General features: G+C 40.1%; 1 protein-coding gene across 7 annotated transcripts in view; it reads left to right on the forward strand.

The window, feature by feature from the left end:
* Positions 1-25,957, forward strand: part of INPP5F (inositol polyphosphate-5-phosphatase F) — a 103,050-nt gene that overhangs the window by 68,312 nt on the left and 8,781 nt on the right. For 4 of the 7 annotated variants that reach the window (XM_045361632.2, XM_065521488.1, XM_074002897.1 and 1 more), the window contains 10 exons: positions 2,129-2,327; positions 2,866-3,045; positions 3,940-4,007; positions 9,796-9,920; positions 10,055-10,132; positions 11,032-11,152; positions 12,599-12,727; positions 14,766-14,883; positions 16,436-16,634; positions 25,863-25,934. In XM_045361632.2, coding sequence (XP_045217567.2) covers positions 2,129-2,327; positions 2,866-3,045; positions 3,940-4,007; positions 9,796-9,920; positions 10,055-10,132; positions 11,032-11,152; positions 12,599-12,727; positions 14,766-14,883; positions 16,436-16,634; positions 25,863-25,934 — 1,289 coding nt within the window. Of the gene's footprint in view, positions 1-325; positions 410-2,128; positions 2,328-2,865; positions 3,046-3,939; positions 4,008-9,795; positions 9,921-10,054; positions 10,133-11,031; positions 11,153-12,598; positions 12,728-14,765; positions 14,884-16,435; positions 16,635-23,701; positions 24,536-25,862; positions 25,935-25,957 lie in introns of those variants that run through there. The other 3 variants (XM_074002898.1, XM_074002899.1, XM_005566581.3) reach the window with 3 other exon arrangements.

Raw genomic sequence — 25,957 nt, forward strand, 5'->3', positions numbered from 1 at the left:
TCCGCCCACCTTGGCCTCCCAAAGAGCTGGGATTACAGATGTGAGCCACCACACCCAGCCAAAAGAGGTATTTTCTTTCTACCCATTGGAAAAGTTGAAGCCCAGTTTTCCTGTAATGGTACCAATTATTTTTACTTTCGCCGCACCTCTGTTTTCCCATCTGGGAATTGGAATAGACAAATCTCTAAGGCCATTGCTGTACTACCAGTATTTGATTGAGGGAAGATACAGAATATGATGAGATTATTGCATGGAGTTCCTCTGGTTTGATGATTACTTTCTTCCTTTTCTTGGTCATGTATGTTGGAAAATTGACTGTCTGAAGACAATTCATTCAATCAACAAATATTTATGGAAGGCCTGTTATGTGCCACTTGTCTTTTCAACACTAAACAAAGCAGGCAAATAGGTGAATAAAGTCATATATTATCTTTTAACCTTTCAGAAATTTCAGACCTTTTCCTTTTGGTTTATCCCCCTTACTGGTGGTTAGTATCAGTGATTTTCCCATACTCTATGGTGTCTTCGCTAGATATCCATCAATTGCCTCTATGGAGAATGAGGCCTGAGATTATTCTTACCTCTGTTTGCAATGCTGATCAAACTGTGACCACCAAAACCCAGTGGTAGAGGAGAAAAGCAGGGGCATCTATAATGAGCATTTGTCCTGTGTGCTGACAAGATCGAGCTCTAATTGTTTTTGCCGAGTTTTTGTCAGAATGCTTTTACATTACCATTTAAAACTGATGACTTGAAGTTGTCATATTCAAAGGTGACATTTGGCAGCATAAATTTCTCTATGCCTGTCAAGAGTTTTGCATTTATTGCTAGAACAGAAATATAAATGATGGGAATGGTGATAAGAATGCAGACAGATCCTTTACCTCACCATTTTCAATTTTTACCACTTTCCTAACATCGTATCTGCAGGCCCCATAAAACAAAACAAAACTGTGAGATAGGATCTGGAGTGTTTGGTGATGGAAGAAGAGGTGGATTTGAAGTGGATGCTGAGATTAAGCCTGGGTGCACTTAGGGAGATAAGAGAGAAAGTAGGACGAAGAACAACTTTCTGGAGCATTTTTATTCTTTACTGTCTCTGCAGACAATAAGTTGAGAAATCTGTCGTCTTAGTCTAACTGAAAGGGACAGAAGAAGAAATCTTTATTTTATTTATTTGTTTTTTTGACAGAGTCTCGCTCTGTCACCCAGGCTGTAGTGCAGTGGCATGATCTCAGCTCACTGCAACCTCCACCTCCCTCAACTTCCACCTCCCAGGTTCAAGCGATTTTCCTGCCTCAGCCTCCCAAGTAGCTGGGATTATAGCTTGCGCCACCATGCCTGGCTAATTTTTTGTATTTTTAGTAGAGATGGGGTTTCACCATGTTGCCCAGGCTGGTCTCAAACTCCTGACCTCAAGTGAATCACCCGCCTCAGCCTCCTAAAGTGCTGGGATTACAATGTTGATCCACTGCGACCGACCAGAAGAAGAAATCTTTAATCAATACTGTCCTAATTACGTTGGATGACATTTTAAAATAAGACATTTATGAAATGGGTTTTTTGTTTGTTTGTTTGTTGTTTCATTTGTGACTTAGATTTTAGCTTGAGGAAGTGAAATTTTTTTTTTCTAAGCCAGAGAATAAAGTAGACCTATGTGTTTCATAATAAAGGGATCAGAGTTGGTTGTATTTTATTAAAGCCTTAATACAATTGGGAGTTGAGAATCATAAACATTTGTTAAATACTTCCTATATGGCAGGCACTGTGCTGAACACTTTATGTGTATTATCCATTTAATCTTCACATTTTCATGAAGTAGTTGTTACTATTTCACAGAGAAGGACAGCGATGGTGAGGGTGACTCCCCTCAGTGAGTTAATAAATGGTGGGCTTGGATTTGTACCCAGGCAGCCTGGCTCTTAGGCTGCGCTCACCGTAAAGAAAAGGAACGACCTCCTCTGTCCCTTCCTTCCGTGGTGTTTTTCAATAAGCAGAAAATATGGTTGAATAATGGAAGGTTTCTGCTTCTAATAAACTGAGAAATATGTGCCGACTGCTGTTTGGGTTTAAGAAAGTAGCAGTGCTGTACAGAATAGAAACAATATGATGTTCATTTTGTTTTCAGACCCCAGATGTGAACTTTTGGATTATCCCCATGATCCAAGGTTTCGTACAGATTGAAGAACTTGTGGTTAATTATACCGAATCATCTGATGATGAGAAAAGCAGCCCGGAGACCCCCCCTCAGGAGTCCACCTGTGTAGATGATATTCACCCACGATTTCTAGTGGCTCTCATTTCACGCCGAAGTAGGCACAGAGCAGGTGAGTGGAGGGCTCTAATAGCATGCAAATCAAATCCAGGCGAGAATGGAAAAGCTGCAGATGTGTTGAAATGCTAATGACAATAATGGATTTGGAAACACAGTTGGCTTCAAAGTGCTTGGGGACTCTAAATACTGTGATATAACTGGAGACAAATTTTTGAAGAGGGGTGAATAAGAGTTAGCAAAATGAAAAGGAAAAGGAGGTACATATATAGAGAGAAGAGAGAAAGTCACTTGAGATGTGCTTCAGAATACTGGCACTCCACTGACAGCCTGTATCACCGTGATAAATCCTTCCTGTGTGCTAGCGCCTTTGGGAAAACCTTTCTTTCAGTTCAGAAGAACTGAGCTTCAACTTGTTAAAAACAATGATGCATACAGTTAAGATTTGGGGTAAGTTGATACTGTTCTTGGCAGTTGCACACTGAATCCCCAAGACTATCCTGGAAGGCATACATTTGATTAGGAAGCATAATCTAGTCAGACTAAATAAATTTTTTAAAATGTTGCTGTTTTCTGTTTTAATTTTCTTTCAGGAATGCGCTATAAACGAAGAGGAGTGGATAAAAATGGAAATGTTGCAAATTATGTGGAGACTGAGCAGTTAATTCATGTTCATAATCATACCCTGTCGTTTGTTCAAACACGAGGCTCTGTGCCTGTCTTTTGGAGCCAGGTTGGGTATCGATATAATCCAAGACCGCGGCTGGACAAAAGTAAGCAGGTCAATTATATTGTTTGCAAATGATGATTTCAGAGAGAATAGTTTTTAAGAAATTAGATACCTGTTGGGTTTGGATTTGCTTTGCCAGATACTTCATTCAAAACAATAACTTGTATTTGAAAAATGTAATAGAAAGTGGTGTAATAATCACAGGAATAAAAATAGTTGACTAAGTCACTTATTTAACAGTACAAAATTTCTCTAACAGTAGAGCAAAACAGCTTACTTCAGAGACTTTAAATTGCTCTTGCTTTGAAGAGTACTGTATGGAATGTTTAACTTTAGAAAGGTGCAAATCTAGCCAATATTTGTAGAAGCAGGAGATGGCTTAAGATGGAATCTACCAAAAATCAATAAGACGCCTTTACTCCAATATTTTTCTCTGAAAGTTTTTTTTTTTTAATTTTTTAAATTTAAATCTTGAGTATTTTGTTTCTTCCAGTGTCTTGTCTTTAGTATTGGAATAGCTAAGTCATTTAAATCTAATTATTGAATGAGGCTGATTTTTAAAAAATTGTTAAAGTATATTTCTCTCTCCTTAGTTGGTATTCATGAGAATTCAGTACAGTTTTGGTTTTTAAAATATTGTTTTAGAGGCGTTTTTATTCTCTTTTAAACTACGTGAAAGCGTTTCTGAGAAGTAGGCTGGATATATAAGTAATCTCATAATGTCATAGTTTGCACTTTCAGATATATTTTAGTGTAGTGTAATTGGAAAAAAATCAGATCTTTGACTTAGCATTTCATTTTTAAATGATGGTTTTAGACAATCTTAGTTCATTTGGGCTGTCAATAAATTATTTAAAAGTAAGAATAAAGATGGAGTAGACACTAATATGTCTTAAACATGGGAAGGAAAAAAAGATTTTGTATTACTTCTTTGTAGGTGAAAAGGAAACTGTTGCCTATTTCTGTGCCCATTTCGAAGAACAACTGAACATTTACAAAAAACAGGTGGGCTTTGATCTACAGTAGTAAAATGTTCCTTCATCTTTAGAAATAACTATCTTTTTCTTTAAATTTCATAAAAATAACATTGTACTATTCAAAATTAAAGCATTTGTCATGATGTTAAATACATTTAAGCTAACAGTTTTCTTAATATTCTTTAAGAATAATCATTGAGTCAGCTACCTTTTTTTTTTTTTAAGAGATTCTGTCTTACTATATTGCCCAGGCTGTACTCAAACTCCTGGGCTCAAGCAATCTTCTCTCCTCAGCCTTCCTAGTAGCTGGGACTACAGGCACGTGCCACTGTGCCCAGCTGAGTCCACTACTTTAGACTGTGTTTGGATAGCGTGAAGAGATTAGACTATCAATTAATTATAACAATCTAAGAAGCATCTAGACCAAGGAATGAAAGGCATGTCTCAGTACCACCTACAGTTCCACATCCTAGAGATAACTTGTTATGTATTTTTCAGTATCTTTTTTTCTCTGCTCACCTTCATATGCACTCCCATATAGGAATGCAAGTGTATAAACCAAAATCAACTGAAAACTGGTAGGTGAGATACAAGTTCAACGATTTTGATACAAGACGAATATATAATAGTAATGCTGTTATCCATTAGCAATGACCAGTGTGAATGAGTAATGCTGTGTAATGTGTAATGAACAGGTAAATGCATTTTTTTTCAGCAACAAAAATGAAATAGGAAGAAACAACCTAAAATAACATACAAAAAGATAGCATGTATATGGAGGAAAAAAAGAAAAAAAACTACTGAAGAACACAACAGAAAACCTGACTTAAGTGGAGAGAAAATACCATGTTCCTGGAAGGGAAGTCTCAATATTAAATAGATTTCAGTTCTCCTAAATTAATATATAAATTTTGGGCAATCACAAAGTCTTAGCAGGGAAATAGCAAACCCTCAGATTGAAAAAATTATGAGGTTTGATGATAAGAGTTAAAGGGGCGAGTATTTAGGTTTTGAAATAACTGTCACACATTGGTTGAAGGAGCATAAGTTGGTACAGCCATTTTGAAGGTATTATCAATTAAATTAAACATACTTACATTGCTTAACCCAGTAATTTTAATTTTTGATATCTATCTTATATACTCTATACAAAAATCAGTTGAGATGGATTATGAACCTAAATGTGAAAGGTTAAGCAATAAAGCTTTTAGAAGAAAAAATAGAACGTCTTTTTGACCTGGTATCTTAAATAGGACTTTAAAAAGCACTAACTATTGTCTTCCCATGTTTTCAATGTATTATTATGTATCACATATTTTATTAGTTATTTAATAAGAGGTAATGCCCATCTAGGAGATAGTTTTTATTTTTAAAAAAACACTCTAATGAAAAAATTGACAAATAGACTTTAAATTTGTTTTTATTAAAACTTTACTAAATTGTAAATATTAAAATACTATTGTAAATATTATTCAAATTGTATTAAAATTATATATGGCTTTAGAAAACACCATAGTGAAAAATAAATGATAAATTTGACTTTATTAAAATAAAAAACTTTTGTTAAGGCATAAGAGAGGCTGGGTGCGGTGGCTCTTGCCTGTTATCCCAGCACTTTGGGAGGCCGAGGTAGGTGGATCATGAGGTCAGGAGATCAAGTCATCCTGGCTAACACAGTGAAACCCTGTCTCTAACAAAAAATTAGCCAGGCGTGGTGGTGGGCGCCTGTAGTCCCAGCTACTCGGGAGGCTGAGGCAGGAGAATGGCTTGAACCCGGGAGGCAGAGCTTATAGTGAGCCGAGATCAAGACACTGCACTTCAGCCTGGGCGACAGAGTGAGGCTCCGTCTGAAGCTCAAAAAAAAAAAAAAAAAAAACACAAGAGAATGGAAAGGCAGTTCACAAAGTGGTAGAAGATATTTAAGATTTTTCAGTGTATGTATGACAAAGGTCTTACATGTAGAGTATATTTAAAAATGCTGGCCAGGTGCGGTGGCTCATGCCTGTAATCCCAGCACTTTGGGAGGCCGAGGTGGATGGATCATGAGGTCAGGAGTTTGAGACCACCCTGGCCAGCATAGTGAAACCCTATCTCTACTTAAAATAAAATAAAATACAATAAAATACAAAAAATTAACTGGACATGGTGGCTGGTGCCTGTAATCTCAGCTACTCGGGAGACTGAGGCAGGAGAATTGCTTGAACCTAGAAGGCAGAGGTTGCAGTGAGCCGAGATTGCGCCATCGCACTTCAGCTTGGGCGACAGAGTGAGACTCCGTCTCAAAAAAAAAAACAAACCTATACATTTATTCAAAAGGATGTACAACCCAAAAGAGAGCTGGACAAAAGAGGATATCCAGAAAGTCAACAGATGTATGCAAAAGGGCTCCGCTTCATTAACTGTCAGGAAAATGCAAATTAAAGCCACTACTCAACACAACAGAATGGCTAACATAAAGTCAGGAAGCCTAGGTAACATGGAGAAATCCTTTCTCTACCAAAAATACAAAAATTAGCTGGGCACAGTGGGATGCACCTGTAGTCTCAGCTACTCAGGAGGCTGAAGTGGGAGAATTACTTAAGCCCAGGAGGCAGAGGTTGCAGTGAGCCAAGGTCATACTACTGTGCTCCAGCCTGGGTGACAGAGCAAGACTCTTGTCTCCAAAAAAAAAGAAGGTGGAGGGAATACCAAATTTTGACAAGGGTGTGGAGCAACTAGAACTGTAATAGAAAAAATTGTTAAATCTGTCTGAGAGAAACATATTCAGTCAAGGAGGCATGAACACAGACACTCATTGCAGTGTAGAAACAACCTAATTGTTCAACAGGAGGACAGTGGGTGGGAAAATCAAGCATGGCACATCTAAAGTATTGAATATAAATGGTGGAAAAAAATGAGGTAAATCCACGTGTACTAACATGGGAAGATCTTAAAATCACCTTGTGGAGTAAGAAGAGAAAACTTTAACAGCATATGGTATGTTAGCCATTTAAAAAATCCCACAAAACAAAATTAGGTCATTTACATACAGGCGATTCTCTTCCATCTATTCTATCCACACACATATGACACGCATATTTGTACAGAAATGCATTTATGTGGGCTGAATGGGGACACACCCAACTGATAACAGAGGTTACCTCCAGGGAGGGCCATGGGATTGGGTTGTGGTCAGGAAGGATTTGACCTTATTTTACATTTGAATTTCTTTCAATGTGAATAAATTCATGAATTAGTAATATGTGTAATTATAAGTAGCTATAAAGAATAGAGGCTGTCTCTACAAAAAATTAAAAATTAGCCAGGCCTAGTGGCGCATGGCTGTAGTCCCAGCTACACAGAAAGCCAAAGTGGGAGGATCACTTGAGCCCAGGAGGTGAAGGCTGCAGTGAGCCATGATTGTGCCACTGCACTCCAGCCTGGGTGATGGAGTGAGGCTCTGTCTCCAAAATAAATAAGTAAATAAGTAAAATTTAAAAATAAAAATACAATAACGAATAAACCACATTTTAAATGTAACATGCAATTATAAAACAACACAATATTAAGGTGTGTAAGCAGAGGAAATAACCGTTTCCCCCACACATCCCTGCTCCCTGTTGACTTTCACATCAATTTTCTAGGTGTGTGTATTGAACAGACACTTCCTGATTTCTAACAGTACCCCAACAGTGTTCATTTTTCCACCTTTTCCTGAGTAATTGCTTTCCAGGGCGATGGGCCCACGGTGGGTCTGACTCAGTCATGGTGGTCCCATTGCTCTCACCAGTGATTGGTTCAGGCGTGCACCTGTAAGTCCCCTGGGAGGCTTCTGGGAACAGGTTTCCTGCTCTAATAAGAGATACAGGAACCAATAGTCCCCATGTGGTTGCTGTGTCTGGGTTTCATGTGGAACTGCTACAGCTCTCTCAAGACTGTGAAGGAACCAGCCTCAGGATCAGCCAGTATGCTGGCAGAATAAAAAAGATGGGAAGAATGGCAGAGTAAAGGGATGGAAAGAACCTGTGTCCTTAATGGTATTGGGAATCACTGTTAAGCCATGTTGGAACCGTCCTACTTCCAGACTTGTTCTGAGGTATGAGTCAGTTGACTCAAATTTGTCATACGCAGCAAAAAAACCACCTTGACACACGCATATACACAATTAAAAACTCGAGTCAAAACAAAACTATGCCATATATATGATTGTACCGCTGTTTTCATTTAAGATCTCATGGCTGCTGTTTAGCCATTTCTCTATTGGTGGACCTTTAGGATATACTAGTTATTTTGCTGTTAATATTATAAAAATTCTCCAGAAAATGTCTCTTTTTTAAAAAACTCCATGAACTAGGAACAGAAAGCATTTTATATATTTTGGGAACTTGTACGTTTTATAGAATGAATTTATGTTGAAATTGCTGGATCAGACAGTATGTATATTTAAACTTGATGCTCACCACTCTTTTGCTTCTGAAAAGAGCATACCAGTTTTTTGTTTAGTTTTGTTTTTTGTTTTAAAGCAGCAGTAGGAGCTAGTGCCCATTTCCTCACATATTGACCAGTGCAGTCTGTGTTTAGTATTCACATTTGCCTAGGTATAGGTGAAAATTCATTTTCTGTTTTAAATTGCACTTCTTTGAGTATTAAAGTTGTCATCTCTTCATTGAGTATAGGTTCAGAAATTGTAGTTTCATGTTTATTAGCTATTTGTATATTTTCTCATGTGGATTTCCTCTGTATCCTTTACCCATTTTTTTCCTTATTGTATTTAGGACTCTTTATGCATTATTGGTTTTTATGTTGCAGGTGTATTCTCCTAGGTAGCACTTTGCTTTCTTACCTTTGCTTATACTGTCATTTGGTACACAGGCTTAAAATTGTTTAATGTTATGCTTAGAAAGTCATGCCCCAACCTACGTTTATGGAAACATTATTCCAAGTTATCTTCTAGCTCTGTTATAACTAGAAATACTATTTAGATTATTAATGCATCTAGAATTTATTTGTGTATAATTAATGAGGTAGGGAGCTAATGTAAGTTTCTCCTTACCCCACACATAGACATCCCAGTAGCATTTACAGACTAGTCCATATTTGCCCCACAGTGGTATCGTGAGCATATCTTAGATTCTTCAGTGTTTACCTAGGTCTGCCTTTGGGCCACCACTCCTGTTCTGTTGAGTCACTTATCTATTTCTACATTAGTATGACAGTTTTAATTGCTACCGATTTAGAGTATGTTTTGCTCTCCAATGGGGCAAGTCCCTTTTTTATTATTAGTTTCCAAATTTTTTCCACGTATTTACTCTTCCAGATGAACTTTTGAGTTGTCAAGTTCATTAACAGATCCTGAGGAATTTTGACTAGGATGGTTCAGTGTATAGATTAATTGGTGGAGACTTGAAATCTTTACAGTATTGAACCTTGCTGCCTAGCAACATGGTATATGTTTCTGTTTGTTCAGGTTTTCTATCATATGCTTTATGTACTTCAGCAGCATTTTATCATGTTCAGTATTTAGGCTTTCTATATTTCTTTTTAAATCTAGATATCTAAAATATTTGCTATTACAAAGGACCTTGTTTTCTTTATTTCATTCTAATTGGTTATTGCAAATGTATAGAAAAGCTATTACTGTCATTGATGTCAATTCTCATAAACTTAAATGTAGGTAACAAATGAAATTTTATAGGAAAAAAATTGATATTTGAGTGAATTAATTTCTAAGCATGGCTATAAAGTATTTCTAACACATAATTCCAAATTGTTAAAAACCACATTATGATTCTAACATCTAATTAAACTTAATTTTTTCTGTTTCTTTGCTCTTATAGGTTATTATTAACTTGGTAGACCAGGCAGGAAGAGAGAAGATTATTGGCGATGCTTACCTGAAGCAAGTGTTGCTTTTCAATAACTCACACCTCACTTACGTTTCCTTTGACTTCCATGAGCACTGGTAAGATGGCTTTCTGAGAATAGTGTTGATCAGTTGCAGTGTTTTCCAAACTGCATTAAATAGCATATCTTAAGTTTTAAAAAAAATCTATGATTAAATTAAATATTTTTTCTTTCTTTTGGCATGGATTTTAGCCGAGGAATGAAGTTTGAGAATGTTCAGACCCTAACAGATGCCATTTATGACATTATTCTTGATATGAAGTGGTGTTGGTAGGTATTTTACAAGAATTCCTTTTTACAAACTCTGGGATCTGTGAAATCATAGTGCCACTGGGCATCAAACTGATAACAGTATGCAGAGACGGCATTTTTTTGTTGTTTGTTTTGCTTCCCAGTTCCTATTCTTTTCAAGAGAATGTTGTTGACCCTTAGGCAGGCGGTGTTAGCTTTGAACAGGGAGAAGGTGTGAAATGGTCAGGCCAAATGAAGTGAAACACTCTGACTGTTCTTTAAGGAGATGAATTTATTCCTTCTCATGCCCCATGGTCCACATTTTCTCTTTCTCCTCTTACTGTTCCTAACACAGGAAGGAAGGCTTAGAGGTACTTGGTCTCAGTTTTCAGGCATTTCAAAATTATCGGAGACGGAAAATGGTTCTGAATACAGGAAGTTTAAATTGGCTTAAAGTACAGAACAGAACATTCGATTAGATGTTAAGACTACACGGATGGCCAGAGAAATGAGATGAGCAAGCCATGCTGCATGACTCCTCACTGGGTGGTAAAATAACTTCATCTGTTTTGGAGAGTTTAGATTCATTTCTACTTTAAAGGAACAACAGTGTTTTAAAGTGCCTTCTGGTTTTTTACATGTAGGAAAACATAACTTGGGATGATGTCAGCTCTGCCTAGTAGTTGTAGGACTTGGGGCAAGTCACTTTGCACCCCAATTTTTTTTTCCCTTAAGATGAGGATGATATCTTCCTTGCGATGTTATTGTGTAAATTAACAATGATGTCTATAAATGACTCAATAATGCATAGCATATAAAGATGTACCAAGCAAATTATAGCCAATGCTGCTGTTTTATTGTTATACTTTAAAGACTTGTGTCTTTTGAAAACCCTATTATTTTATATTGTAAAATAATTCTGTATTATTTTTAAAAAGGGTTGATGAAGCTGGGGTAATATGTAAGCAGGAAGGGATTTTTCGTGTTAATTGTATGGACTGCCTGGATCGCACCAACGTGGTCCAAGCTGCCATCGCGAGAGTGGTCATGGAACAGCAGGTAATTTGGAGTCTGTTGGATTGCAAATACTTATTTTGAAATGCTTTTTTTCCATGAGTAAGTAAATAGCTAAATATTTTTCAAATGTCAAATATTCTATAGAATGCTTACAGCATACAAACACCCTTGTTGCATTAAAACCTGGAAAGCACAACCTGCACTGGAAATAAGTTAAATAATATTTGAGATTTTCTTAATCACTCGTTTCAAAAATGTGACGACCAACATTTTAAAGTCCGTTGGGTGGCACTGTGTTGTCATTTACCTTTTCTCTCTCACCTCCAAGCCCACCCTTCTGTGTTTGGGGCTGGGAGTCTTGATATTGCATTTCTTTTTCTTTTTTCTTTTTGAGATGGAGTTTTGCTCTGTTGCCCAGGCTATTGGGGAGGGAGCTGCTGACGGGAGGAACACAGGTGAAGGAACCTGTGTCTTTTTCCTCCTCCTGCGTCATGGGCTTCCTTGAGTGCCTCTTATTGGCAGATCCAGCAGGCCAAGCAGAAATGTGGTGTGTAGGCTGGGCGCAGTGGCCCATGCCTATAATCCGAGCACTTTGGGAGGCTGAGGCAGGTGGATCACCTGAGCTCAGGAGTTTGAGACTAGCCTGGCCAAAATGGCAAAACCCCCCGTCTACTAAAACCCCCTCCCTCCTAGCCGGGCATGGTGGCAGGCATCTGTAGTCCCAGCTACTCGGGAGGCTGAGGCATGAAAATCACTTGAATCCAGGAGGCGGAGGTTGTAGTGAGCTCAGATCGTGCCACTGCACTCCAGCTTGGGGAAGAGAGTAAGACTCTATCTTTAAAATAAAAATTAATAAAATAAAATACATAAAATAACCTTGTGACTGTACTTTGAGGACATGAATCTGTTTATCTTACGTAGTGTTTAAGCCAGGTTTGAGTTCAAGCCCTGACTCTGCCACATACAAGGTTTTGACTCCGTACAAAGAACTTAACCTCTCCAAACCTCAGTCTCATCATTTGTAAAATGTAGGTGATAACAGTAGTGATTACATAGTGTTGTTAGGACTAGTGAATGTGAAAAAACAGTGTAAAAAAACTCTTACAACCCTATCCTTGGCACAGAGTTAACACTTAGCAGGCACTTAACTATTCTGCCACTATTAGTATTGTTTCTGTGTGCTTTTTTGATATTCAGTTTCACTTCATAGGCAAATTTAAAACAAAGACAAAATATAATAGTATGATTCTGCACATTAAAAATTGTACCAAAACAGTATAAATATTTCATTATATGTATTCACCTTGTAGCAATGTATAAAGCCACCCTTCAAGCCCCGCTTCATTAACAACGAGTCCGAAAAGACCGTTTGTTGTATCTAAGGGTCCTGAATTGTATGTGAATATGTTTCCTTTTTCTGCAGTACACATTTTTTTGCTATGGTTTCCTGGCCCATATACAGTTAATCCACCAATGTGTTCATTTTAGCTGAAAAAATTAGGTGTGATGCCCCCGGAACAGCCATTACCTGTGAAATGTAATCGCATCTACCAGATAATGTGGGCCAATAATGGTGACTCCATTAGCAGACAGTATGCTGGGACGGCTGCTCTGAAGGTAAATACTTGCAGCAAGCATCTGTGGGTCATTATGTAGGACACAGGTTAGACTGTGGTTTAAAACCACAGAAAGGTATGTGGGCTCCAGGTTGGGGGTGTGTATAGTTGACTCTTTTCTGAAATGTTTGGCTAAGGCAGGGCCAGGTAATGTGACTCAAGCAGGCCACGCATTACATCAGAGGGAGAGGGGGCTGTGTGGACCTGAGGAGGAGTGTGTGCTCTCTCTGGAGGGGCCTGTGTTGCCAGACCCTCCAGTTTTTCAAGGGATTCTGGAAATCCAGAATTTTATATGAAATGGTTGGTTTTCAAAACTGACAGAACAGAGCATGTCTGCTGGCAGGTTTTGGCCACCAGTGTCATACTTCGTCTTTGAGTTTGAATCCCAACCCTGCCTCTTAACTAGCTGTGACCTTGGGCAAGTCACTTAACCACTCTGATTTGTCACACAGGAATTATACCAGACATATTTCAAAAGACTGCTATGGGATCATATGAGTCAGTGCGTGTAAGGGCTTAGAATATTCTCTGACACACGTAAATGCAGAAGAAATGTTTTAGTTATTGTTAAAAGTCTTTTGAAGATCCTATAGAGCTAGTCCTCACAGAATATTAAGTTAAATATAAAATACATTCTCTAGTAAATAAATTCCTCCATCTGAGGGCGTTGTCCTCTGTGGCAGTCGGAAGTGTTAGAATTTGTTTAAATTAGGTTTATGTTAATCATTCTTCAAGGTTCGAGTTCATCTCAAGGTACTTCTTATACAGATTGTACCATCAAGGACTTAACAGGCATCAGTCCTTTTTTTGCGTTGAGTGATAAATATCAAAAGCTTTTTATTAATTACAGAAGGTAAACTTTAGAAGTCTTGGTACAGGCCAGGTACAGTGGCTCACCCCTGTAATCCCAGCACTTTAGGAGGCCGAGGCAGGTGGATCACCTGAGGTCAGGAGTTCAAGACCAGCCTGGCCAACAAGGTGAAACCCCATCTCTACAAAAATATAAAAATTAGCTGGGCATGGTGGCGTGAGCCTGTAATGTCAGCAACTCAGATGGCTGAGGAGTGAGAATCACTTGAACCCGGGAGGCGGAGGTTGCAGTGAGCCGAGATTGCACCATTGCACTCCAGCCTGGGTGACAGAGCAAGACTCTGTCTCAAAAAAAAAAAAAAAAAAAAAGGCCTGGTATAAGTTAGTGCTTAAAGCGAAATACTTCTCTTTTTTTCCCCTTGATTTTAAACTTCTTCGAGATGAGTATTCATACCTTTTTTCTGTAATGGAGACTTGTTGCTCTACTAATATTCCCTGTGACTGGCCTAATTGGCAGCATGTTCTTCCTAAATTGTCAGTTTTAGGACTGAGATTTCTGAGATTGCCTTGGAGAGAAATGGAGGGGTTGGGATAGGGAAAAAGAAACTACACTTGCCTTGCCTTAAGTTTAAGTCACCACTTGTCTAGGGACTTGCTCTGACATCTTTGTTGTGAAAAGTGCAAGGGAAACAAAACAGTTTAAGTTGTCACTGGGTTCTGCAGGTGCTGGTGATGTGCAGCAAGGTATGGAAACCCCTGCTTTTCCTCCCTGTGCAGAGCTCCTCACCTACACGCCCAGGCTGAAAGCCCATTGTGATAAACTCTAGGGAGCTATCCACATTTTCCCACATCAGAAACTTGGTTTTTGAATATTGCACCAGCTTGAGATGTAAATAGTTTTTATTGTTTTGGTGTTTGTCATATAATTGGTTTTGACCTGTAAATTCTAGAAGTTCTACAAATTGCTAAGAATGGCTTTACCCTAAAGCACCATCTAACTGTGAAGACTTGATGCCACAAATAGCATGTGTAATTATTTGATGAGCTTAGATCAGGGTAGAATACTAGTAGATATTTTAATTTAACTATACTATTTGAAAATTATAAAAGTCAGACCTTGGAAATTACAAAAGCCTGTAGAATTCCATACTTGAACTGAAAGCTCACAATTTATTTTGGGGGCATTCTTGTGTTTAAATAAGGTGTCAAAATGAGTTTTTGTTTGACAGGGTGACTTTACAAGGACAGGAGAAAGGAAGTTAGCCGGAGTTATGAAAGATGGAGTGAACTCAGCAAACAGATATTACCTCAACCGATTTAAGGATGCTTATAGGCAAGCTGTTATAGGTAAGAAGCAGAAAAGCTTTTCTTTCCTCAAAATTTATGTCTTCTGTGACTAATACTTTACAGAAACCAGCTTCATTAACATAATTCATGTTTTGTAATATACTTGTGTTTCTGTATTGAGCATCTTACCCAATACATCAAATTCAAATTTTTACAAGATTAGAATTTGACAAATATTTTTGGCTGGAGCAACAAAAGAAACCATCTATTTTCCATGCATATTCGTCAGTTTGTTACCCAGGTAATACAAAGCAGGGTTTGAAGCTCCTGGAGTGTGGAATAAGGTACCCTAAAATCTCAACAATTTAAAACTTCTTATTCCGTTTGTTTTCTCATTACTCAAGACTGAGCAATGTAACCAGATTATTTTTCTTGTATGCTATTTGTTGTATGTTCTTGCTGTGGACAAATATACCAGCCTTTTCCATAAGCATGGTTTAACAGAATATTAGGGTACCAGATTTAGAGATTACCCTAACCAACTCATTTTTTTGGAAGAGGAAATGGAAGGATAGATTGCCCAGTAGAATTTATGCATTGACATTTTTTAAATTTAATTTTCATGAAGATGTTACTGTATAGGATTAAAGTAAATGCAGAGCGTTCTGGATTAGAACCAAATGTAATATAGCTGACCTGTGGTCCCTGAGGGTCTTTTTGAAATCTTATTTCTTCACCTGATTATTTAGTGCACACATCAGTCTAGTAGGGCCTAGACACAGGCCACTTAGGAATTTGAGAAGTGTGATGTAAAGAAGTTTGATTCATTTGCCAGACATGGAGGGTGCACGCTGTGACTACAGAATTGGATTTTAGCAGTTGATATTCAAGGAAAAAAGAAGGTATTTGCTTCCATTGGTTGACCTAGCTACTCAGTTATATCATTGAGGACCCCAGTTCTGTCTCCTCTCAGTTCAGCCATCCATAGCATCAGCTGCATCCAGATCCTGAAGCTGGCTGAGAGATCTTCAAGGTTGAGAGATAGAAGCCAGTAGCAATCTGTGCTTGTCTCTTTCCTGTGTAGGGCCAGTGGTTGGCAGATCTTTTTTCACCGAAGCCTCCTTGAGTGTCATTGTCCCATGAGACAGTGAGATAGGGAGGATAGGGAATGGGATTATAATGATTTATTAAGGCTGCGCTGCATGCCCTGCCAAGAGGAAGTTAGCTTGTCTGTTCAGATCTTTGCTCATTTTACAACTGGCTTATCTTTTTATTATTGATTTGTAGGGGTTCTTTATTCTAGATACAAGTCCCTTACCAGATAGATGAATTGTAAATATTTTCTCCTGTTCTAGGGGTCATCTTTTCACTTTTGTGATGGTGCCCTTTGAAACACAGTTTTTAATTTTTATGATGTCCAATTTGTCTGTTTTTTTCTTTTGTTGCTTATGATTTTAGTATCATATCTTAAAAATCATGCCTAATCCGTCATAAAGATTTATGCTCGTGTTTTCTTCCAAGAGCTTTACAGTTTTATGTCTTATACTCTTTTGTTTTTTAAAAAGATATTAGTAAACTAAAATGATGATAGATATTAACAATTCCACCCTAGATTTGATGCAAGGCATTCCAGTGACAGAAGATCTTTATTCCATATTTACCAAGGAGAAAGAACATGAAGCTTTGCATAAGGAAAATCAGAGAAGCCACCAGGAACTAATTAGCCAGCTCTTACAAAGTTACATGAAGTTACTACTGCCTGATGATGAGAAGTTCCATGGGGGCTGGGCCCTCATTGACTGTGACCCCAGGTAAGTTGGAGTGGTGTCCAGGTGACCAGCTTGCTTAACAGATGTTGGGAAGTTGTCATGATTAACACTGGCAATTGTCCCTAAAGCTGTGGGCATGGATGCATGGCGCTTGGCTGTTTCCTCTATGGGCTGGTAGTAAGGCAAGCTGACTGAGGCACTTGCCTTGGATGCAAAATTAAAGAGGCTCTAAAAACTTGGTAATGAAGAAAAATATTTTGGTGCAGTATTTGATTAAAAAAAATTTAAACTGCCGAACTACAGCCTGCAGCGGGCTGTGGGTTTCCCCCTCCCTGCCCTAGAATCTAGGTTTATTGTATTAATGCACATAAGTGAGTGCAACAAGAGGTGCAGTGAGGCTGGGTATTTTTATTGGTTATAAAGTGGTCCTGGCCTTGCATAAAATAAATAGGCCAACTAATATTCTTTTTTTTTTTTTTAAAATAACAAAAACCATCCAGTTTCAAGTGGTTCTTAAAAATATCAATGAATAGCGGGATCTAAATTTATCCACTAGATTGAATGCTTGCCTTTAGGCTGAAATCTAAAATGATAATCTTTAGTATTATAAATCAGAAACATTTTAGGAAATTGTAACCCAAGCTTTAAGAATAAAGCACTCTAGTTCGATTTTATCTCATACATTTTGCGTGTTTTTAGTAAGAGGGGCATAAAATGTGCTTGAAAATACAATTAAATGAAAGATAGTATTTATGTATTAAAAGGAATAAAAAACAACATTGACTTGTGGATTCATAGGGAAACATCCCATGACATTAAACCCATGGATTTTTTTCACTTTGATAGTAAATACTGTTATGTATGGATGTAATTTGTGGACTTTAAAAATAAGAGCTGAAGTTTTCCTCACACACAACCTAGCAGAAGGTTTTTGTGTTTGTTTAAGTCATTTGGTAAAGCTATTTTGATTCACCTCCTTCACTTGTTTTTTTTTTAGTGGCAGCAATCCAAGTTAATGTAGCACCAAAAAAAAAAAAAAAAGAGTACTTTTAATTCCCATTCAAAAATAACTGCTGGCAGCACACCTGCATTTTTCTTGAGTTTTAACTGCACTTAGATTTTTAAGAGGGTATCAATATCATCATGATTGTCAATATCATCTTTCTTCAATCAAGTATTTTTGTGTCTACTTTGGGATAATCAAAATTGGGGAAAACCAAAAGGTTTCTTTCTAGTGCTGGCTACCATTTTGTAGGGTACATTGCACTTGATGATTTGATTTCCAATTCTGTAATTTTTATGGAAAATTGGTGCCGTGGGGTGAAGAGTATTAAAAAATGTAAAGTGTATATAGCTTCTTTTTTTTTTTTTTTTTTTTTTGAGAAGGAGTCTCGCTCTGTCGCCCAGGCTGGAGTGCAGTGGCTCGATCTCGGCTCACTGCAAGCTCCGCCTCCCGGGTTCACGCCATTCTCCTGCCTCAGCCTCCCGAGTAGCTGGGACTACAGGCGCCCATAACCGCGCCCGGCTAATTTTTTGTATTTTTAGTAGAGACGGGGTTTCACCGTGGTCTCGATCTCCTGACCTTGTGATCCGCCCGCCTCGGCCTCCCAAAGTGCTGGGATTACAGGCGTGAGCCACCGCGCCCGGCCTTATAGCTTTGCTATTTAAAGTTTGCAACAAAGTTTGGGTAAGGATGCTTTAAGAGTCATTAGAAGCCTCTTGCAAAGATTCATAAAAACATACTTATTTCTGACAATTGTATTAATCAAAATAATGAATAATGGTATGGTGGCTTGCACCTATAACCCCAGCACTTTGGGAGGCCGAGGCAAGAGGATCATTTGAGTCCAGGAGTTTGAGAGCTCATCTCTACAAAAAAATGTTAAAATTAGCCTGGTGTTGTGGTGCATGCCTATAGTCCCAGCTACTCAGGAGGCTGAGGAGGGAGGAACTCTAGAGCTCAGGCGTTTGGGGCTGCAGTGAGCCATGACTGCAGCACTGAACTTCAGCCTGGGTGACAGAGTGAGAACCTGTCTCACAAAAAAAAAAAAAGTGTGGTGAAACAAGAATAGTCCTCTAGGATTAGGTCTTTAAATCACTGGCTGGGCACTGTAGCTTATACCTGTAATCCCAGTGCTTTGGGAGGCTGAGGTCGGAGGGTCACTTGAGGCCAGCAGTTCAAGACCAGCCTGGACAATATAGTGAGACCCTGTCTCTTAAAAAAAAAGTCACTGTTGGGTGATTAGAGTCTCAAATCTTTTAAGTTCTCAGCCACCAAATATCTGCCTCAGAAATACCATTGTGCTTCAGTTTTCTTTTATTCACTAACGTGATGAAATGCTTCTCTGTTTTTCCCCTGATTTTTGACTCCCACCTCTTTCCAGTGCCCAGTAAATGCATTTCCTATTTTTCTTTAATCCAGCACTATAGAATTTGGCTTTCCGGTAACAGAGAACAGTGAGTATCTTCTGTTCTTCTTTAATTAAAGTTCCTAGGGCCGAGTGCGGTGGCTCGTGCCTGTAATCCCAGCACTTTGGAAGGCTGAGGTGGGCAGATCATGAGGTCAGGAGCTCGAGACCAGGCCAGCATGGTGAAACCCTGTCTCTACTAAAAATAAAAAAATTAGCTGGGCATTGTGGCGCGTGCCTGTAGTCTCAGCTGCTTGGGAGGCTGAGGCAGGTGAATTGCTTGAACCCGGCAAGCAGAGGTTGTGGTGAGCCAAGATCACGCCATTGTACTCCAGCCTGGGCGACAGAGTGAGACTCTGTCTCAAAAAAAAAAAAAAAAAAAAAAAAAAAACCCGAAAAATAAATAAATAGAAAAAAATAAAGCTCCCAATGAAGAATAGCTTACCATCAGTCACACGTAACTTAGCATCAGTCATGTGTGTTAGTGAAGGCCAGTGCATTCTTCCTGTTGCTCACTGCTGCATTTGGGCTGTACAGCTGAGTTCTTCCCCGAAAAGCAGCTGCCCACTCTTCCTTCATGACAAGTGAGGCCGAAACACATGCATTCAGTGTGTTATCAGGTTTTCAGCACATAGGGCTCCCCCTAAAGATGACCCAAATAGTCTCACATGGCATGATGGACAATGAAACCTTTAAGTTACTTTGTTCAGTCCTTATCACTGCTTTGTCTGTAGATGCTAACCTGGTCCAGGGCTTACAGCTGCCCCACTGCGGGTCTCAGGCTGAGCTTTCTGCTGAGTTTGCCTTTTAGTTGTATTTTTGTTTCTTCTACTTTTTTTTTTGACAGAGTCTTGCTCTATCGCCCAGGTTAAAGTGCAGTGGCACAATCTCGGCTCACTGCAAATTCCGCCTCCTGGGTTAACGCCATTTTTCTGCCTCAGCCTCCCAAGTAGCAGGGACTATAGGCCCCCGCCACCACGCCCGGCTAATTTTTTGTATTTTTAGTAGAGATGGGGTTTCACCGTGTTAGCCAGGATGGTCTCGATCTCCTGACCTCGTGTTCTGCCTGCCTCGGCCTCCCAAAGTGCTGGGATTACAGGCGTGAGCCACCGCACCCAGCCCTCTACTTCTTTATTCTTTTATTTTAGGATAGCTTCCATTGGGGGCCTCTGAGTCTCCCAATTACTTTCCAATTTGTTGTCGGATTCCCTGACTCTCTTGCTCAGATGTTGCTACACAGTGTTTTCTCCTCTGATTCTTTCTTAGATGATCAGTTGCCAAGAATGATTGTGAGAGTATTCTTCACCTATGTTAAGTGCCAGAACCTCCACTGCCATCCTTCTCTTCTTCCTTGTGGTCATCGGTGTCCAAAATAGACTCGTCAGAGTCATTGGCCCAGTGATTCCCTTTGATCTTCATCCTTTGAGACACTGAAAGATTCTGAAGATTTTCCCATCAGTGCAGGAATTGTTAGCTGAGGTGCTGTCTTTCCTGATGTGTTGCTGGTTGTGAAAATGTTGTCTTCTCTAATGTGTAAACCAGTGTCTGATGCAGAGTGGTTCTGTCTGTTGGCTCTCAGTCCAGAGAAGCTGACTTGGGTTTAAGGCAGAGATGGGCAGGGGAGTTCCGTCACTAACCAGGACAGCAGGAGTGTCTGAGGGAATGATGTGTTGATTGTCAAGAGGAGGAGGTAGAACATGGGACACAAGGATCACAGACTTGTGGAATTTGTGTGTGGTCTGCTCTTTGGAGACAGGCATGGTTGCTAAATTTTGAGACTCTCCACTCTGTTCCGGAAAGATCTCCTCTAAAGCTCACCATGCCAGACTGGTTGCATCTCATAATGGTTGAGGTGTTGGCTGCTTGCTAGATTTTCCTTGCTGTTGGTGGTCCCCGTGGTTAATGTTTTGCTAGAAACTTGTTCCTTTGAAGGTTGGGCACAGGAAGAGGTGGACGTAGGAGCCAGCGAAGCCAATGTTTTGGAGCCAGTGGCTTCTCAGGTCGTTTTCCTTGGCTTGTGTAGCAGGATGAGGGCTGCCTACCAGGGGTCTTGGTATTTTTTTTAGTGGAAGGCACTTAATCTCCCTGTGGCTGGCTCCACTGTGAGCCCCTTTTGGAGAGCCAGGTGGTTTAGGGATTTAGGCTGGGGCTTAGGAGGAGCTGGAGGAGGTGGAGCAGGAGCTGGGTCTCAGAATGGTTTTCAAGCGGTCTCTTTTCTTCTAGAGGGTGCTTTTTCAGATAGAGAACTGTTACCTTCTTCCTACATTTTCCTCTCCTGTGGATTACTCTCGGGGGAGACAGCGGGTATCATGTGCTGTTTGAGTTTTCAAAGTAACTACTGCGTTTCTATCTTGATTAGAGAATTCTTTAGCAACTCCTCTTCGTACAGGCACGTCTTTGTCTTGTGGGTGTGATTCTTTGTAATACTGCTGATATTTCTTTGAATTTGCCATCGATATTTTTCTTCCACTTACTGCAAGGCTTAAAGATTTTCCTAATGGTGCTGTTTCCCTTTCTCTTGATGAGAGATTTGGAAACCTGCTCTTGGGACGAGTTTGCTATAGAACCTCTGTACAATCCATCAGCTCAGCTGGAGGTGTTGACCCAGAACAGAGGCTCCTGCTGGAGGACAAGAGGTGGCCCTGGAAGTGGCAGTGGGGGTGCAAGTCTCTGGAGAGCCAGCCAGTGGAAGGCTCAGCTGTCAGGCTTGGGAATTTGCTCTTACTGCCTGCCTGCCTCAACCATCCACTCATGAAATATGTGTGTGCGTGTGTGTGTTTAAACAGTTTTATTGAGACATATAATTCATATACCATATAATTCACATATTTAAAGCATGTAATTCAATGGTCTGTAGTATATTCAGAGTTGTGCAGCCATCACCATGGTCAATTTTAGGACATTTTCATCACCACAAAGAGAAGCCCCGTACCCTTTAGCTGTCACTTCCCTACGCTCCACACTCCCATCCCTAAGCAACCACTAATCTAATTCTGTCTCTGGATTTGCATATTCTAGACATTTCATTCAAGTGGAATAATATAATTATGTGACCTTTTGTGACTGGCTGCTTTCACTTAGCATAATGTTTTCCAGGTTAATCCATGTTGTGGCATGTGTCAGAGCTTCATTCCTTTTTGTAGCTGAATAGTATTTCATTATAGACCACATTTTGTTCTTTCTTCTGTTGATGGGCATTTGGGTTATTTCCACATTTTGACCATTGTAAATGGTGCTGCTATGAACATTTGTGTACAGGTTTTCGTTTGAACACCTGTCTCTATTAAATAGCTCTTTTGGGTGGAAATGGCCAGATTATCCAATAATCCTGTTTAACTTTTGAGAAACTGCCAAACTGTTTTCTACAGTGGCCATGCCATTTTACATTTCCACCAGCAGTGTATTTCAGTGCATTCCAGTTTGGAGGGTTCCAGTATCTCCAGTCTTTGCCAATACTTATTCACTTATTTTCCTTTTTTTCTAATTGTAGTCATCCTACTTAGTGTGAAGTGGTATCTCATTGTGGTTTTGATTTGCATTTCCCTAATGACAAACGATGTTAAGGATTTTTTTTTTTTGTACTGTTGGCTATTTCTGTGTCTTACTTGGAAAAACATGTATTCAAACCCTTTGCCCATTTTTTAATTGGGTTGTTGATTTGTAAATAATTTTTTTGGGAACAGAGCTGGGATTAGGGTCAGGTGAGTGAGGTACGATTATGCAACTACAGGGGTGTATTCTATCTCTACTTAAATGTTTGATGCTTTGTCCATCATATCATATTTTTGCATTTTGATTTTTAAAAATATTGCACTAATTGGTTGACAAAATTAATGACACCCTTTAAAATTTGTACCAGAGACCAGTACCTCCTCACTCACCTCACTGCAGCCCCAGCTGTGTTTAAATATCTGCTGGAAAAACAGGCAAGCAGTTTGGAAATGCGCGGTCCCAGCGGGGAAGTAGGCCTGGCTGCGGGGTCCCGGCCTAGGGCATTGGGCGCTGGATACAGAGAACTGGGAACCGGGAACTGTCCAGCACGCCCGTGCCTGTCCTGGCCCTTTTCCCTTGCAAGGCTGAGCGCAGCTCTGTTCAGGCCACCCTAGACGCACTCCGACCTAGAGTCAGAGTGCGCAGCTCTGTTCGGGCCACCCTGGACGCACCCTAGACCTCTCTGCCTTTCTTGTCCTTTCCCGCCCGTTATCGCAGGAAACCCCCGACTCTATCGACAGCGGGAAAGAGACTCTGAGACTGGAGAGGCAACTGCGGACCTGCAGGGCCCGCGTCACCTCTCTGCGAAGCCAAGTGGTGTTCCCAACTTGCTTCGACTCGCTTCCGTGCGCTCAGGCCGACTGTCCGGTCCAGCCGTGGCAGTGGAGTGGCCAGGCACACGGCAGCCACTATCCTTTAGGCATGCGATGGCCTAGGGGCCAGACGCTCGGCGCCGTACCCTGGCCCGGCCCGCCAGCCTCCCCCTCTAGCCGCAGGCACTGACCCTGACGAAGGCGAAGGCGCCAGCAAACTCTCGCGGGAGTGGCCCCCCTGGCGCCCCTCCCCCGCCGGGCCGGGGTCCGTGCCCTCCTTGGAAGGCGTAGGATGCGCAGGATGGAGTGCGCATGCGCACTGGTTGCCAGCCGAGGCCGGAAGTGAGCGCCCGGAAGCTAGATGTGTCGCCTGGGCGTGACTTGGCACTGCCGCGTCGCAGTTGCCGCATTCGCCGCATTCGCTGCAGGCGCGAGGTTGGGTGCAGGCGGCTGTTTGAGCCTCGAGGCATCGACGGACGGACAGACGGACGGACTGACTGACGATGCCGCGCTCTCACAGGCCTCCACCTACCGCGCAGCGGGCTGCCACGGCCGCAGCAGCCGAGCCCAAGTCTGAGGGCGTTGTGGCTATGACTTTCAAGATTTTTCTCCTTTTTGCAGGACTTATGGTTAAAGTTCCTGTGGGGTTATATTTTTCCTGCAAATTACTTCTTTTCCAAAGTCTGATGTTGATGTCCCCGGAAGATAGCGGCTTTTACGCGACCGTTGTCGCGGTGGTTGGGCTTCATGTGGTGCTGGCAATTTTCGTCTTCATAGTGTGGAAGGAGGGCTTGCCCCAGTGGCGGGAAAACAAAAACGAGTAGAGCAGCTTCTTCAGAGCTGCAAACCGGGGGGCGGGGGGGCTGGGGAAATACCTAAAGGGTTTTTCGTCTTGTTTCTTGTTCGTATTGAACGTGCTTTTTTTTTTTTTTTTTAAGGGGAAGGGTGGGCGGGGAGGGAATTAAATATTTACTGCAGCTAAGACTTCAGTAAAATTGGGGGTGGGGGGAGGGTTGACATTTTCCGACTGCCTGTTACGTGCCAAGTGCTTTTTGTTAAGGACATAATGTTTTTGACTGGGGATCATGTTTGGCTGATGTAAATATTAATGCCAAAAGAGGAAGTCAGGGTGAAAGTAACACTGTAATTAGTAGTAGAATTTATTTCGTATTAAAATGTGTCGTGACGTAATTTTTATGGCTTGGCTCAAGCAACAATTTTCAGAGTGCACGTAAGTATCAATGCATAAAACTTAAGTACGTTTTACAGTGTTATTTGGTATTATTCTCCATGAGGCTGCTTGGATCGTTGTCCTTTTCCCATTGATTAATTGGTTAATGCTCAGATTTTGGCTCCTAGAATCAATCTGTGTTTCCGGTCCTGGCATCTCATTATGTCATTTGTTGTATTTTTCGATACTGTACGTGCAAATTGAGGTGAATTTGTTGTTTTAGATTAAAACTGTCAGATTCAAGCTACAACAAGGTGTCTCTGATGTAAAAAACTGCAGTTTAAGATTAGGGTAAATCCTTCCCTGCAGTACCTGTTAAAACAGTGACCTCATTCTTACGCAGATTTAGTCCATGGTTTAAGTTTCACCTACAAACGCTTTTTTTCCACTATTATTTTCTGCTTGTATTTAGTAGCATTTTGATAAGGTCTAGGGAATAGGTATGAAATCCCAAGGGAGAAATGTCGTCTTTCTTACAGTGGAATTTGGAGACCAGTATAAGAATGCAGAAACATCTCTACCTTTTGCTGGAAAGGCTATTATTGTTAGATTAATATTAGACTAAAAGTTTCATTTTAATTCAGATTCTGCCTGTTAATTATTTATAGATTTTATACTTTAAGAATTTTCTTATTGGTAATTTTACAAGGATGTACATTTTATTGTAGTTTTGGTTTCATGGTTCATCAACACTACCTGGATTCTGATTCTTATTTTCATAATTGATTTTAGAGTGGGTATAAACATGGCAAAATAGACTTAGAATAAGGGTGTTTGTTTATTGAAAGCCAAATAAATTAATCTATAATGACAAACATGCAAAAGTAGCTTGGACTTGTTCCATTTTTGCACATAAGTACTGTATTCATGTAAAAGTCTTTCAAAAGATGTATTCCACATGAATGTAAAGATATCCTGAATGTACAGTGTGTTATTTTGAAGATTAGAGAATGTGAGATAATTAAGATTTCTCCCTTCTCACTCTCACGTTTTTCTTTTTTCTTCCCTTAACTATTTCTCTATCATCCTCCAATCCCACCACTCCCCCACCTCAAATTATCCCATTTCCTGAGGGACTCCTTCCTCCTTTGGCTGCCTTTCTCTACTCTCCATCCTTCACTTCCCAGATCTGCTTTTCCTTGTTTTTTAAAGACTGTCCAAATGGATAGATTGTATTACATCTAACTGCAGTAGAACTCATTCTCTTCTTTTTTTTCCCTCCCCCTGGCCAATTTTTTTGTCCTAAGTATCTCTGCTTTAGAAATATGCTTGGCAAAAACTGCAGATGAAAATGAAAATATTAAACTCCTGTGTCATATTTGTTTAGCCTCATTGATGCTACTCACAGAGATGTGGATGTGCTGTTACTGCTTTCTAACTCTGCCTACTACGTGGCCTAGTAAGTTGCTTATTGATTTAAAG

This window comes from Macaca fascicularis, chromosome 9 (genome assembly GCF_037993035.2).
Source record: "Macaca fascicularis isolate 582-1 chromosome 9, T2T-MFA8v1.1".
Classification (NCBI taxonomy): Eukaryota; Metazoa; Chordata; class Mammalia; order Primates; family Cercopithecidae; genus Macaca; species Macaca fascicularis.